The following is a 15,617-nucleotide window of genomic DNA, read 5'->3' on the forward strand; positions in this document are numbered from 1 at the left end:
GCCAGTGAACCTGCCGGTGAAGCTGGGCCAGACCACCCAGACTCTTCCGCGGAGGCAACTGGTACGAGGCCATTGCTCCACCCAGGTCCCTGTCTGTAATTCCCGGGGGGCCAGAACAAGTCCTTGGGGCCTTGGCGGCTTTAGGGTCTTGTCGTCTTCCTGGCCACTGGACAGCCTTGGGCCATGGCCTGTACTCCTTCCTGGTCAGCGTGTAGGGCTATTCTGCACTCCTTGTCCCTGGAGCTTTAGTTCTGGTTCCAGTCACTTCCAGACCTAAACTGGGATGTTTCGGGGTGAGGTGGGTGGAGAGTGGCAGGGCTCCGCTGACGGGGGTGTATAAACCTCAGAGAGACTCCTAGTTCAAACCAGACCCTCAGCCCCAGTGCAGAGAGCACTAGACCTTCAGGATCCCGCCAGCCCTTCTAACTCAGTACCTGCTATGGAAAAGGTTGGAGGCCCCAGAAGCTGGGGCTGGGCGGGCATCTTACCTACCTTGGACTAAGGATGTAGTTAGGTAGGACCTTGAAGAATGCCAGCTCCTTACTCCCAGCTGGGCTGGTGTGAGTCAGCCTGGTGGACTGATTTCTGCTGGCCTCCAAAGATGACTTGAGGGCATGAGCTTGATTCTTCCCCGTGGAAATGGATGTGGCTGATCCACCCACTCTGTCTCCCCTAATGCCCTGCAGTAGAGCTGTTCTAGAGGCTGCGTCTGGTACCAGGCACTGCTCTCTGACCACAGGGCACCATTGCATTGGCTTTCCTCATTAACACCTTACAGAACAGACATCTCCTGTTGCAGGAAGCCCGAGGCCTCCCTTGCCAGTTTCCTCATCTCCCCCTGTCTTCTGTGTATCTTCCCTTCCCTGGATTGGAGATCTGGGCTGGTGGGTGTAGGCTAAGAGGGGGAGCCAAGGAGACAGCAAAGGAGAACAGACAGGCTTCGGGGAACGGCAACTCCTTAACAAGGGAACTGCAGGACCTCATGTCCTGTACTCTACCTGCAAAATAGAGCGCAGGTTCACTTGGGACCCTTGTAACTTGGCTTATTTCCCCTGCTTTTGAATAAAGAAATGACAAGAGACATGACCCTTTCCCCCTGGCCTGGAAATGCTCTGCTTCCGTGTTGAGCCCAGGATGGGGCATTCCCCGTGTTCCCGTGACCCCTGCCCTGGAGAGCAGGCGGGGAAGACAAGCATCCGTTGCCTCAGCCACCCTGCCCATCCCTTTCCATTGTGGGGTTGGAGCCCCTTTTCAGAAAACTTGGGAGGTTTCCCAGGTTTATCCACAGCACCCTGACTTCCCTTTTTATCCTTTTAATGAAATCCCATATCTCATTTCTTCTGGTGTCTTAATCTGCCCCTTACCCAAACCTGCTCTCAGAAATAGATCCTGAGCCAATTATTTGCACCTGAGCATGGGTGTCAGCGGTAGTGTGCATCTTCTTGCAGAGGTTGGTATACTTAAGCCTTTCATAAAATTTTTCTCGGAATTTGAATCATTGTCAAGCAGATAAGGGAGGTATTTTGATGCTGCTCCCTAAGAAGCTGCCAGCGTGGATTGTGGTCTTAATGTGACCTTGCTAGATATTAAGCATTTCTTCTTAAAACAAAACAAAGTACTGGCCGGCGTGGCCCGGCGCTTGGGCGTCGACCTATGAGCCAGGAGTTCACAGTTCCATCCCCGTCAGAGCATATGCCCAGGTCGCAAGTTCGATCCCCAGTGTGGGTGTTGGGGGGCAGCCAATCATTGATTCTCTCTCATCATTGATGTTTCTATCTCTCTCTCCCTCTTCCTTCCTCTCTGAAGTCAATAAAAATATATTAAACAAAAACAAAGTAATAGGAAACTTTTTCAGGGTGGAGAAAAATCTAGTGATTTATGGCAGTCTAAATTACTGCCCAGTCCTTGTCACACAGACAGAGTTTTATAGTTGTGACCACCGAGGGTAGACTATGTAGCATAGCTCTGACCACTATATTATTTCAGATACCTTTTTCCTTTATTGACAGATTCACAAACCTGTTCTGGTTTTGACTATTGCCAAACTGTTTGGTTTTTTATTATCATAACCAGTGCTGTTTTGAATATCTTTGTATTGGTCTTTTGAATTTTTTTTCCTTTGAGGTATAATCCACCCAAATTCTTTTGGAAGAGAAATCAATTGTTTATATAGGGAGAAGTCATCACATGAAAAAATACAAACTCTTATCAATGAGAGAAAACGTAACTGGCTATAAGGTACTACATGCCTGTTAAGCCAGAAAACTCAGCAGTGATAAAAGCTAACCTGGGTGATGCTGTGGAGACAAGGGACATGGTTGATGTTTCTGTGAACTGGTTTAGTCTTTCTGAAAAGCAGTGTAGCAGGAAGTGGCAAAAGCCTAAATATGTGCACACTCTTGGAACTCCTGGTCCTACTTTGGAAATATATTCTAATTAAATGAATATCTCATTTCTTTGGATGGTAAGCTTTATCACTCATGTTTATCATATTCCTATTTTCACTTTCCTTTTTATAATTCATTATATTTGTCAAGCAAAATGTTGTAAAATTTTCTCTTCTCTGATTTTTTTTTTCCAGTAGTTGGAAATGCATCTCCCCTCTGCAGTGGAGTGAAATACTAAGTGTTTCCATTTAGTTGTGTTTTTTCCCCCCACTTAGTATTTTATAAGGCTTTTGTTGCTGCTTGCTTGTCTCTTTAATTCCTTAAGCAATCTGAATTTCTTTATTATGCACTTTGAACAGCACAGTCCTGAGTTAGATCGGTGCCTTTCCAGATTAAAGCATGGGCTGGGAATGTAGGTGTGGGAGGTTATCTAACTGCGTGGTGCCCACTCTGGCTGTGTGCTGCATCACAAGGAAGCTTAAAGAAAAAAGAGATTAAATAGTGCAAATTGCCAGGTAGGCACATAGTCACAGGGTGTAAAGTCCAGCATAGGGAATATAGTCAATAATAATGTCATCACTGAGTATGATGCCAGAGGGGCACTAGACCTCTAGGGGTGATTACTTCATAGGCTATAAAAGTGTCTAATCACTATGATATACACTTGAAACTAATATACTATTGAATGCCAACTGTAGTTAAAAAATAAAAAATTAAAAGTAAGAAAAAGAGAGAGAAGAGGTTACTGGCCTCCACTCCAGACATTCTGATTCAGTAAACCCATGTCCAGCTAGTATTAAGAGGCCATTGATGTGGTCTCATATCCATCGTCCAATACCTAGACTCCTTTTGATGTCTCGCCATCTATATATATAAAAGCCTAAGCGACCAGTTGAATGACCAAATGACCGGTCAACCAGTTGCTATGATGCGCACTAACCACCAGGGGGCAGATGCTCAACGCAAGAGCTGCCCCCTGGTGGTCAGTGCGCTCCCACAGAGGGAGCGCCGCTCAGGTAAGCGATGGACACCAGATGCTGGGCTCACGGCTGGCGAGTGCCACTGTGGTGGTGCGAGCTTCTCCTGATCAGGACTGGGCATGAGCCCGCGGCAGGTGCAGTGGGGCCAGGATGAGTGGGAGCAGTGTGGCACCAGGCCCGGCTTGGGCTCCTCCCTGGCCGCCTACCGCTTCGAGCACTGCTACACCCCTCAGGGGAGGTTAGACTGCTGGTTCTGGCCTGATCCCCACAGGCTGCCTACGGGGATTGGGCCAAAACCGGCAGTCTGACCTCCCCCGAGGGGTCCCAGATTGCAAGAGGGCACAGGCCAGGCTGAGGGACACCACCGGTACATGAATCCGTGCACTGGGCCTCTAGTATATGAAATAATAACCCTTTTCCTCATTGTGTGAGTTCTTGGTGGGCATTCCCAATACCTCACAAATCAGGGTAGCAAGAGGAAGCTGTAACCTGGAAGAAAAGCTTTGGTTCACGGGAAGTTCCCTTAGAAACTCACTGAAGCTGCTCATCAGACGTCAGACCTCAGGGACCAGCAGAGAAAAGCAACCTGGCCTGGCCCTCGCCGGTTTTGCTCAGTGGATGGAACGTCGGCCCTCGAACTGAAGGGTCCCGGTTTCGATTCTGATCAAGGGCACGTGACTGGGTTGCGGGCTCTATCCCTGGCCCTGGTCGGAGCGAATGTGGGAGACAACCAATCGATGTGTCTCTCTCACATCGATGTTTCTCTCTCTGTCTCCCCCCATCTTCCCACTCTCTCTAAAATTCAATGGCAAAATATCCTCGGGTGAGGATTAGCAAACACCAAAAAAAGCTACCTGGCCTGGAGCACCATTGTGATCCTGAGTGTGGCAAAGACATGTCCAATTTTCAGGGACTGTCATTTCAAGGACTTCATTCTGCAGAGTCCTTGTCCCTTCTCCAAGCCAGCACCTGCATCCAGAAAGAGCGACGGTCCAGTTGCTGGATGAGCCAGGGGCAGCTGCTCCCATTGATGCTATCTAGCTCCTTCCCGCCCAGACACCTTTCTTCCTTTCAGACCCCTCGACTGATTACGTCATAGGTCACAGTGTTCTGTAGAGCCAGGAAATGAGAGATTGGCACCTAGCTGTGCATAGGCCTGCATTTTCTTCATCTAAATGCGGGCCCACATTTAGATGGCCCACATGCTAGGTCTGGCACAGGGCTGTCCAGCCTCCTAGTCTCACTAACGGTAGCATTGGGGAAGCTGCCTTCTGGGCCAGGGAAAGCCAGTGATTGGTCTCGGGTTATGCGGGAAAATGGTGTGAGGCTGAGAGTTGCCACTTCAAGCTGCAGATGGGACATTCTAGCCCAGTGACCCCTCTGCTCACACCAGGCTCATCCTTTGTCCTTTCTCTCAATGCCTCATGAAGTGAAGTCACTCCCGGGGATCCCTTCGAGTCCTGCCCCGGCTGTCGCCACTTTCAGCCAACCCCCAAGCCAGCCTCAGGCATCGCAGACCCTGACGCCGCTGGCTATACAAGCTGCCCCCCAGGTAAGAGCCACCCCTGGGAGCCGGACACAGAGCAGTGGGCAGAAGCAAGACATGGGACCACCACCACGGAGAGGCTATGGGATCTGGAAACTCAGGAGGCAGGACAGGGCCGGGGCTGTGACTTAAGAGAGGGAGTCCCCTACCTCTGGCCTCTCCCCTGTCCCAGATCAGGCCCACTGGGAAGAGCAGATCTGCCTTTGCTGGGTCGTCTCCTTGGGTCCAGCAGGACAGTAGAGGTTACGTTAACGCGTTCATGCCACAGGCCATTCTGTTTAATGCCGAAATGAGTGGATACCCTGTCCGTCCCTCCAGTGGCTGCCTGGAAGAGTTAATGCATTGTTCACAGTCCGCAGTTAGAGCCAGGGGGGCAGCCCCAGCACAGCGGGGTGCCTCCAGGGTCCTCCAGGCATGCTGAACTCCCTGTGACCTTCCGCTGTAGGCACAGATTTTTGAGGCAGCTGTCAAGGGTAGCCTCCATCAGAGCTTCTCAGAAGCTTCTGTGAGCCCTTGACCCCTTGGTTCCATTAGCCCTTGCCCCCTGCTTTCTGGCCACAAGGTGTTGGTCCTGTGGGCAAGGGCCCAGGGAGGGCTGGGGGACAGCGGTCCAGTGGAAGAGGCCCGCGCACCCTCTGCTGTCCTGTGAGCAAGGCCAGGTCCTGACCTCGATTTGGGCTGCTGCTCTGAAGACGGGCACCCCACTCACGGTTGAGCCTCCAGCTAGGGCTTGTCTCTCCCCAGTCCTCATGCGGCCTTTCCCCCACTGCCCTCAGAATGCTTTGTTTGTGCTCAGCTGGGTCAGAGAGGCCCAGTGTTTGCGCTGTCGATGTTGATTTTTCTTTTTATTTTTTCTTTTCTTTTTGAAATCTTGTTTGCTTTTGCAGGTCTTGACTCAGGAAAACTTAGCCACAGTTCTGACAGGAGTTATGGTTCCAGCAGGGGCAGTTACTCAACCTCTTCTTATCCCCATCAGTATTGCAGGTCAAGTGGCTGGTCAGCAGGGGCTGGCCGTGTGGACAATTCCTACAGCAACCGTGGCCGCCCTCCCAGGACTGACCGCTGCTTCTCCTACGGGGGGAATTTTCAAGCCACCTTTAGCCAGTCTCCAAGGTAACGGCAACTCTCCCCAGGACTGCACCAGGCCCCCCAACACCCACCACTACCATTCCTGCACGAGCGCTTGCCATGTTGGACTCAGAACCCGCAGCCCGCCCAGGGCGACAGCCCTGGAGTCTGGATCCGGTGTCCCAGGCACCCAGCCACAGAGCTGCAGCACCTCGGGACTCTAGGCCAGGACACCATCCGGCCTCTCTTACTTCAGCCAACTGTCTGAGACCGCCCCTCTCCCCCCCCACGCCAGAAGTCACCCCATGACCAGCCTCCTGAAAAGGACTGCAAGAAGATGCAACTTCTGGTTTTGAACCTGCACTTCTCCAGGCCCAAGGGAGGGGGGATGAAAGATGTGGGCGTGCGCTGCCCCCAGCAAGGATCAAGGGAATCACAGCTGCCTGCCCCCCTTCCCCGCTGCCCCAGCCCCCTCTGTTCTTGTGCCAGATCCCTTGGGATTGGAGCTGCTCTGGGCTACGGCTAGGCATTTGAGCACCTCTGTCTCTGCCTTGCTCCATAGCAGCGGCCGTGCTGAACACCGCTCTGCCGGCACCCGTACAAGCTGCCCCACCGGTACAGGCCTCCTCGCCCGTCCAGCCCCGGCCACCAGCACAGGCCCAGACGCTGTTCCAGACCCCGCCACCGCCGCTGCTGCAGAACACGCCCGCCATTCTACCGCAGCCCACTGCTGCCACCGCTACCGCCCCCACCCCCAAGCCAGTGGACACCCCCCCACAGATCACCCTACAGCCTGCCAGCTTCGCATTTAGCCCAGGAATCGTAAGCTGCTGCTGCCCTCACCCAGGGCTGATCAGGGCTGGATCGAATCTTGGGCCCGGGTGGAACTGATGCGGGGAGGAAAGAGGTGGAGGACCAGGCCCCTGAACACGGCTCTTTTCCAACACATCAGCGGAGACGGGCTCCCTCTGCAGCCTCCTCCTTGCAGCTGCCAGCCTGTCCATCCCAGACAAGAGCAGACAACCTCTGCCAAGAGGGCTGGGCAAATTCTCCAGAACCTGAACCACTGGACCAGCCTTGGAGGGTGGGATGATGTCTGGGGATTGCAAACTTGTGAGCTGTCACTAAGGTGGAGCTAGAGGCTCACGGCCCCTTGCCAGTGTCTGCCCTGGCTTGGCAGCGGAGCAGTTAGATGTGACTAGAATCACATCAGCCACTCCAGTCTGGCACTTCTACCCTCCCAGGCCTGGCCTGAAAGATTAGCCAGTTACTCTTCCATGGCTTTGACCCCACCCTTCCTGGTTGACCCCCCGCCACCCCTAGTGCTGGATACTATTCAGCTGGTAGACATGGGCCTGTAGCCCACACTCCTAGCTGCCCCCCATCCCGACTTCCCCACCCCAAGGCCTGTGAGCCCTCTTCCCTCTGCCTCGGGCTTTTTCTGTCCCCTTGGTCTCTGAGCAAGGCTCTTCCTCCACCCACAGATCAGTGCTGCTTCCCTCGGGGGACAGGCCCAGATCCTGGGCTCCCTCACGACAACTCCGGTCATTGCCAATGCCATTCCCAGCATGCCAGGGATCAGCAGTCAGATCCTCACCAATGCTCAGGGACAGGCAAGTGGTCACAGCCAGGGCTGAGGGATGGGGCTGTGGACAAGCTGGCGGGGGCACTGGGACTGGGGCTGAGGGTCATCGAAACTCAAACAGGGTATCGGACTGCTGTTCCTATCTCCTGTGTGGCCGCTCCCTGCTGATCCTGAGAGCAGGCAGGGGCATAGCTACTGCCTTGCCCTGGAGGCACCCACTCTAGTAGAGGCGAACACCCACTTCATTTATGGAGTACCTACTTCGTGGCCTGTGCTAGGCGCTTTCTCATACACCATCTCACTTTGTTTTGAGTACAGATCTATTAGGGAGAGATTTTTATTCCCATTTACAGGGACGAAAGCTGAGGTTCAGAGAAAATAAGCCACAGCTAAACTGTGGCAGAGCAGGGATTCACACCCAGGTCCGTCTGACTCCACATGCAGGCCCATTCCTGCGCCCTCACAGCTCTGGAGGTAAAACAAAGGAAGCAGCCCCCAGACTGTGAATTTTTCACTTTATTGAGGGAGAAACGGAGGCCCACAGGGGTTAAGTGATTCACCTAAATGCCTCCCCTGCCAGTGTGGGGGTTTGGGTTGGAGGTGGAGCTGGACACTGGCCTCACACATAGAGTCCCTGCCTTGTTTCCTCCCAGGTTATCGGAACACTTCCGTGGGTAGTGAACTCAGCTAGCGTGGCAGCACCGGCACCAGCCCAAAGCCTGCAGGTCCAGGCTGTGACTCCCCAGCTGCTGTTAAACGCCCAGGGCCAGGTGATTGCAACCCTGGCCAGCAACCCCCTGCCTCCACCGGTGGCTGTCCGGAAGCCAAGCACACCTGAGTCCCCTGCTAAGAGTGAGGTACAGGGGCTGGGGGTGGGAATGGGGGCAGGCGGTGCTATCTGGCATGGGCGGCCTCTCTTCCCACCACGGGCAGGACAAGATTATTTTCAAAGTCTGGGGAGGTCCAGGGTAGAAGGCTCACATGAGTCACTATACTCTGCCCAGGGACCCCCCCCCCATGCTGACCCCCTACCCACACACACCAAAAACTTGTCCATGTACCTTCAGAAGCTAGTGCCATTCTGAGAAGGCCTGGGAGGGGTGGTCAAAGTAAACGGCCTTGATCAGCTCCAGGGTGAGAAAACTGCTAGAAATGCTCTGGAGGTTAGTTCTGCATCCCCTCCCTCCGTCCCCTCCCTCCTCCCTCTTCACCCCTCTCCCCCTCCACTCTGTAACTTTTTTTAAAAAATATATTTTATTGATGTTTTTACAGAGAGGAAGGGAGAGGGATAGAAAGTTAGAAACATCGATGAGAGAGAAGCATCGACCAGCTGCCTCCTGCACATCTCCTACTGGGGATGTGCCAGCAACCAAGGTACATGCCCTTGACCAGAATCGAACCTGGGACCCTTCAGTCCGCAGGCCAACGCTCTATCCACTGAGCCAAACGGGTTTGGCCACTCTGTAACTTTGATTATCCACTTATTTGTTCCTTCTAGGTCAGGAGCAGTTTTTGAGTGCCTGCTATATTCCAGGTGCGGAAGAGAGAGATGAATAAGCTGCTCTTCCTAGCCTTAGGGAGCATGGCCCTGGGGACAAGTACAGGCAGCCTGACGAAGACTGTGGTAGGGGCATGATAAGGGGACCCAAAGAAGGGAGCTCCCAACAGACTGGGGAGTTCAACAAGGCTTCGCGGAGAAGGGACATTGATCTCATCTAACGGGATGACTTGAACGAGAGAGCATTTTATCTTTAGGAAACTGCAAGAAGTATAGTGTGCAGGGTTTGCAAACCTGAGTGAGTGTCAGAACCACCTGGGGGGCTTGTCCCCAAGTCCCGCTCCAGACTTTTGTATTCATAGGTCTGGGGGGGGGGGCAAGAATTCCTCTTTCTAACAAGTTCCCAGGTGTTGGGGCCCGTGACCCTCCAAGGTGGGGTGCTGCTTCTCAGCTTTGTGAATAACCTCTTAGCCTCATCTGTAAAATGGAGATTATAAGAGGATCCACTGCAGAGGTTATGAGTATTGAAGGACAGATTACATAGAGGCAGTTTACACAGGAAGCACTTGAAAAATGATGTTATCACTATTATTAGCTAGTGAGGGGTCATGGAGGGGTTTTTAGCAAGGAAATGGCGAACTAAATGTACGTTAAAAAAATTTCCTCTGTCGCCAGAGGAGCCAAGAACTGGACCGTGGTGAGACCTGAGTCCTTGTCCCCTGTTAGGAGGCAGCTTAAACAGTTCTAGCAAGAGACCAGGACCCTGCCCTAAGGCTAAGGCTCGGAGAGCAAGAGGCAGTGGACTTGAGAGCTACCAAGAGGTAGAATCCAGGGAACGGGACCCATTCTAGAGAAATTTGAACTTTTGAGGAGGCTTTTTTTTTTTTTTCCACTTAGCACCATGACTCTGAGCTTTTTCCATGTCAGTAGTTAAGAAATATACCTTATTCTTTTAATAGGGAGGTCCCAGATGTCGCTTGCCGGTTCCCTATTACTTGATGTTTGGGCCTGGGAGGCTCTAAAAGCAGGTTAGGTTTCTTCTCTGAGGGCAGACATTTGAGAGCAGTTCTCAGGGTGGACACTGGCGGGGCTTTGACCAAGTGTATTGACCTTCCTGAGCCTCTGACCTGCCTGTGTCACACGCGGCCCCGCGGCCCCGCTTGGTGGAACGTGTTGCTGTGCTTACTTCGGAGGGCGTTATCATGGGGGGTGGTAATAAGTGGTTTCTAGTCTTGCTTTTGATGGGGCCCAGGGAAGAGTGTGGACGTCATACCATTTTTGCCCCGTCTCTGGTCCATGTAGGGACTCCGACCCCCTGAGCTGGGCAGGTAGGCAATAGGGGATTGTTGGCTCTCTTCTCATAGGTGCAGCCCATCCAGCCTACGCCAGCCGTGCCCCCACCTACAGTGGTCATCGCCAGCCCAGGCCCAGCGGCCAAACCTTCGGCCTCTGCTCCCATCCCAATTACCTGCTCAGAGACGCCCACTGTCAGCCAGCTGGTGTCCAGTAAGTGGCTCCTGAAGGAGGCTGTGGAGAAGGGGAGAGGCATTTATTTGGATCCCCTGACATCTTTGAATGCTGTTCTTTTTTTTTTTTAACATATTTTTTATTGATTTCAGAGAGGAAGGGTGAAGGAGAAAGAGAGAGAAACATTGATGATGAGAGAGAATCATTGATTGGCTGCCTCCTGCACGCCCCCTACTGGGGATTGAATCTACAACCCGGGCATGTGCCCTTGACTGGAATGGAACCCGGGACCGTTCAGTTTGCAGGCCGATGCTCTATCCCCTGAGCCAAACCAGCTAGGGCTGAATGCTGCCCTTCTTGATAAACTTCCTGGAGGCCAAAGGGGAAGGACAGGTGCTCGATGCCAGAGACTGGCTCTCTTATTCCTGTGAAGCTGGGTTCTAGGCATGATGATAGTAGAGGCTATTTCCCCACTGGCTGTCTCTCCAGTGTTTCTTACCCAGTATTTGAGGAATGTGGATGGCCAACAGGAGTGCTTGGGGGCTGGAGTAGGGGGGATGGGGAGGGTCGACAGTTAGAGCTGACAAACTTGAAACAAGTCCCCGACCTCCAGACAGATTGGCCCAGGGCCCTTTCCTCCGTTATCTGTCTTGGGGACAAAGTTAATGAGGGTCTTAAGGGTGTGTGGGCCTTTTGCCGGGTGTCCTCATCCCTCTGCACCAGGCCAGGCAATGGGCTAGGTCAGCAGGGATGATCATGTGTCCTCTGCACTCACCCCTGCTCTCTTCTCTGGCCTAGAGCCACATAACCCGGGTCTGGATGAGGACGGGATCGACTTGGAAGAGATCCGGGAGTTTGCCAAGAACTTCAAGATCCGGCGGCTGTCTCTGGGCCTCACACAGACCCAGGTGGGCCAGGCTCTGACTGCGACGGAGGGCCCGGCCTACAGCCAGTCGGCCATCTGCCGGTGAGTCAGGCTCCCTGGGCCAGGTCAGGGCCTGCTCGGGGGCCTGCTGCCGCCAGGAATTCACAGGGCCTGCTGCCCCTTTATTCTCCCTTGCTCCTGCCTTCTTCCAAATAAGGAAGGCTGCTTTAAGGTTAAGATATGAATACCCGTAGTACCAGGTCTTCTGATGTTATCCTCCAACCCTGAGCACATAGTCTTCATATATATTTCACACACACACTATATATATTTATATATATATTTCAGGGAGGAAGGGAGAGGGAGGGAGGGAGAGACAGAAACATCAATGATGAGAGAGACTCATTGATCGGCTGCCTTCTGCACGCCCTCTACTTGGGATCGAGCCTGTTACCCGGGCACATGCCTTTGACTGGAATCAAACCTGGGACCCTTGAGTCTGCAGGCCAACGCTCTATCCACTGAGCCAAACCAATTAGGGCAAGCAGATAGTCTTTTTCTGGGAACCCAAGACCCTAATCCATTAGGAATCCTAGAGGGAAAGGAGTACAGCTTATGAAATTAGTCACAAAGGTGGGAACTTCAGTTCTGGCTTAGCTCTCAACTCTATCTCACCATCACCCTGTCATGCTCTCATCTCCCCGTTTCATAAGGCATGACCCTAACGTGGTGTGGCTGGCTTCTGTGTGCAGTGTCTAAGCTGGTTCCGGTGCCAGTATCATAGGAGGGGTAGTAGCGGGTTTCCAACAAGAATGAGGCTCAGTATGGCCACAAGGTTCCATCTGCCTTCCAATTCCATATGCAGACTAGAGAGACGTTAGACTCGCTGCTGTGTTGGGAAGTCTGCAGTCACCTCGGGCTCTGACGTAGTGATGCTGCTAGGAGAGGGTAACTAGAGGAGGGCAGTGCTCATGATGTCCCCTGCCCTGGCGGGAGACCTCTCAAGATAACACCTCAAAGGACCTCACTTATCTGGTGGTGAAAGTTCTAGAGTGGTTGTCCAGGCAGCAGTTATACTGTTATCACTGCACTACTGAACCGAGGCCATGGGATGGTCCCTCTGTTATGGCCTGGGATACAGGACAGTCCGAGAAGTCTGGGTTTCACCAAGCCGTAGAGGTCTTGGTGGGGGTGGTGAGGAGCAGAGTACTCACACCCAGGTGTGGGGAGTAAGACACTCTCACTGTCCCTTCCTGGGCCTGGGTCACCTACAGGTTCGAGAAGCTGGACATCACCCCGAAGAGCGCCCAGAAGCTGAAGCCGGTGCTGGAGAAGTGGCTGAATGAAGCCGAACTCCGGAACCAGGAAGGCCAGCAGAACCTGATGGAGTTTGTGGGCGGGGAGCCCTCCAAGAAACGCAAACGCCGCACCTCCTTCACCCCCCAGGCCATCGTGGCTCTCAACGCTTACTTCGAGAAGAACCCCCTGCCCACTGGCCAGGAGATCACCGAGATTGCTAAGGAGCTCAATTACGACCGGGAGGTCGTGCGAGTCTGGTTCTGCAACCGGCGCCAGACGCTCAAGAACACCAGCAAGCTGAACGTCTTTCAGATCCCTTAGGGCTCGGCCCCCCGCCCTGCGTTCCAGCACTTTGTACTCGTCCCTTGGCACCTGGCTGCAGCCACGGTGGTGACAGCACCGTCATTCTGGTACCTGTGGCTGTGCTTGTCCTGGGTCTCTAGACTCCACCGTGTGCATGCCTGTCAGCTGCCTCCCTCCTGCCCCCCACATATTGCACATGGTGGGGAGGGCACAGGGGCCCACTGAGAGCGCCAGGCCCCAGGCTGGTCAGGCCGAGGGAGGGGATTTGTGGTGTCACTTAAAGAAGCACTTTGCTCGCGCGGTTTTTGAAGGGTGAGTTCTGGTTGGGAACCAGAAAATCCCCGTCGTCGGGGCAGGGCTGCAGCAGCCCCTAAAGACTGGCCATGAGCTCTTGTTTTCGACGGCTCCTCTTTCCACCCTCTCTTCTTTGCTCCTCTGTGTAGTGTGGCAGTATGGCAGCTCGTCAGGTAGAACCGCAGCCTCGCCCCTTTGCCTGCAGGCAACACTATCCCCTGAAAGGACTCAAGAGACACAATTCTGAAAAGTGTGATGTGCTGCTCAGGTCAGACTCTGTCTGCCTTGACCTCAAAGTCAGGAGAGTCCACAGCCCTGGGGCCAGAATCGGTCACCTGCTCTCCCACCCTCCCTGGCTCTCTGGAGGAAAATTGCACTAAAGCAGAACCTTTTCTTTTGTAATCCATGTTGGAAGGAAACAGCAGTGAGCCCTAGCTGTTGTGGAGCTGACTTAGGCCTGTGGCAGGTCGGGAACTTAGTAAATAAGGCCATTCTTCCAGATTGTAATCCAATCTCTGCCCAGGACCATCTCCCCCCCAAAATAGTTCAGAGAACGTGCAGCCTGGAAAATCCCCTTCCCAAGTAAGCAGGCACTTTGGAGGAAAATGAGGAAAGAAATACTGACCCTCTTGTCCTCACACATTCCCCCCCAACCCAAGACAGGTCTCCTCAGAAGGGGCAAACGAAACAATAAGCCAGACCGCAAGGCCTGGGGGAGAGGCCAGCACCCAGCCCAGAGAAGTCTCTTGTGGACGGTGACTTAACTCTAATTTTCTCTGTCGCTTTAAGCCTTGGGTACTGGATGAGAAACCTTATTTTATCCCGCGTCTTAGACCCTGTGTTTGTGTAGGAAATCTCCCCAGTACTCCGCTGAACCAAGAATATCCCTGGAACAGGAGGGGTTTTGCCTCTAGAGAGGGTAACTATGGCACATTGGGGATTGGCACCTCATCCGAGCTCCTGGGTTTCCCAGCCTCACTGTGGCTGGACAACCCCTGGAACTCAGCCTGTGACTCCAGGAAGTCAAGAGAGCACCAAGGGGTTTGCGTAGATGAGCCCAGCCTTGCTGTATAGAGAACATCCCTAAAGGGCCACAAGCCACGGGGTCAGCCACCCCCTCTCTTCACTACGCTTGTCCTTACAAAGCCAGGTCTCTAGCAGCTGCCTTCCCCTGCACCTCGCATGGTACCCCTGAGGAAGTGACTGCCCGCAAGAACACATCTCCAGCTCTGCTGGTCAGTGGCAGCCACCTCCTAGCCTGGCCTTCACCCGCATGCTGTTTCCTTTCCTGCCTGCAGCTGGTCCCTCCCAGGCCCTGCAGTGCCAGCGGGGCCACCCTCTTGGTAGCCCTGCCAGGGGGAAGACAGTTGTGTGTCAAATTGCCACACGCACTCACACACTCCCGTCCTGCTGCATTGGGACCAACAGGCCTGCCAGAGGGAGGAAGCTGGTGGGCATCCTGCCCCCCCGAGTTTCCAAAGAAAAAAAATGTCTCCAAGGGGAGGCTCCATACTCAAGGTCAAGGTTATCACCCTGTCTCGGTGAGAAGAAGGGAGGAGTATTGTAAACGCGTTTTCAGTACTAGTTAAAGTACTGGATGGAGTTTAAGGATTCAGTGACTTACACGTCAATAAATTGGAGCGGCAGTTTTCAACCCTTTTCATCTCATGGCACACATAAATGGATCACTGTAACTGCAGCACTCCCAGAAATATATTTTTTGCCAATCTGACAAAAAAGTAGGTATACTTTTGATTCGGTCACACCGATGGCTATTGTTCTGTGTTGCCTGTTGTCATTTTTAAATTTGACAATCTAAGGGAAAGGAGGTCAGTGCCCCTGACCAAATAGTCAAGTATTGCATGTTTAAAACATGTCTGTGGCCCACCGGTTGGAACTCTCTGAATGAGAGACAGGTTTTCACCCTCAAATACTTGCGTTCAGATATGCTTCCTTCCAGGTGGGTCATGGTGGGAACCCTGGGAGTCGCATAAAATCCAGGCTGTGCCCAGGGCAGTGGCTCTGCAGGACACCATCTGTCTGGTGTTGGGGCAGGAAAAGGGTCACGAACTGCTGCTGGTCTAAATTAGGCCGGGCCTTGCGTTCTCAGCTCCTCCCTCGTCTAAATCCGTCTTCCAGAGGCTGAGGTAGAGCGAAACTGTTTTCTCCTCTGCAAGAAGAATGGGTGGGTCTTTCTGAGGAACAATACCAGGGTCGGAATATTTGCAGGCGGAATTCCCCAGGCAGGAGGGCGGGGGTGTCCCTGAAATATGCCCAAAGCAGAGCTTATGGCCTGCAATCTCTCTCCTGCTTCCCCACTGTAGG

The 15,617-nt window shown here is 53.3% G+C and overlaps 1 protein-coding gene across 4 annotated transcripts in view; it reads left to right on the plus strand.

Moving 5' to 3' along the window:
- Positions 1–15,095, plus strand: part of POU6F1 (POU class 6 homeobox 1) — a 25,000-nt gene extending 9,905 nt beyond the window's left edge. Inside the window, exons 3-12 of one of the 4 annotated variants that reach the window (XR_001512754.1) lie at positions 1–61; positions 4,798–4,919; positions 5,801–6,026; positions 6,544–6,803; positions 7,466–7,594; positions 8,220–8,423; positions 10,429–10,570; positions 11,330–11,498; positions 12,671–13,105; positions 13,952–15,095. The exon at positions 1–61 is cut by the window's left edge and continues 162 nt beyond it. Coding sequence is in view for 3 of the 4 variants with exons in the window: in XM_006757073.2 (XP_006757136.1) it covers positions 1–61; positions 4,798–4,919; positions 5,801–6,026; positions 6,544–6,803; positions 7,466–7,594; positions 8,220–8,423; positions 10,429–10,570; positions 11,330–11,498; positions 12,671–13,016 (1,659 nt within the window). In the remaining variant the exon portion in view is untranslated. Of the gene's footprint in view, positions 62–4,797; positions 4,920–5,800; positions 6,027–6,543; positions 6,804–7,465; positions 7,595–8,219; positions 8,424–10,428; positions 10,571–11,329; positions 11,499–12,670; positions 13,907–13,951 lie in introns of those variants that run through there. The other 3 variants (XM_006757074.2, XM_006757073.2, XM_006757075.2) reach the window with 3 other exon arrangements.
- Positions 15,096–15,617: the final 522 nt, after the last annotated feature.

This window comes from Myotis davidii, unplaced genomic scaffold, assembly GCF_000327345.1.
Source record: "Myotis davidii unplaced genomic scaffold, ASM32734v1 scaffold233, whole genome shotgun sequence".
Taxonomy (NCBI): Eukaryota; Metazoa; Chordata; class Mammalia; order Chiroptera; family Vespertilionidae; genus Myotis; species Myotis davidii.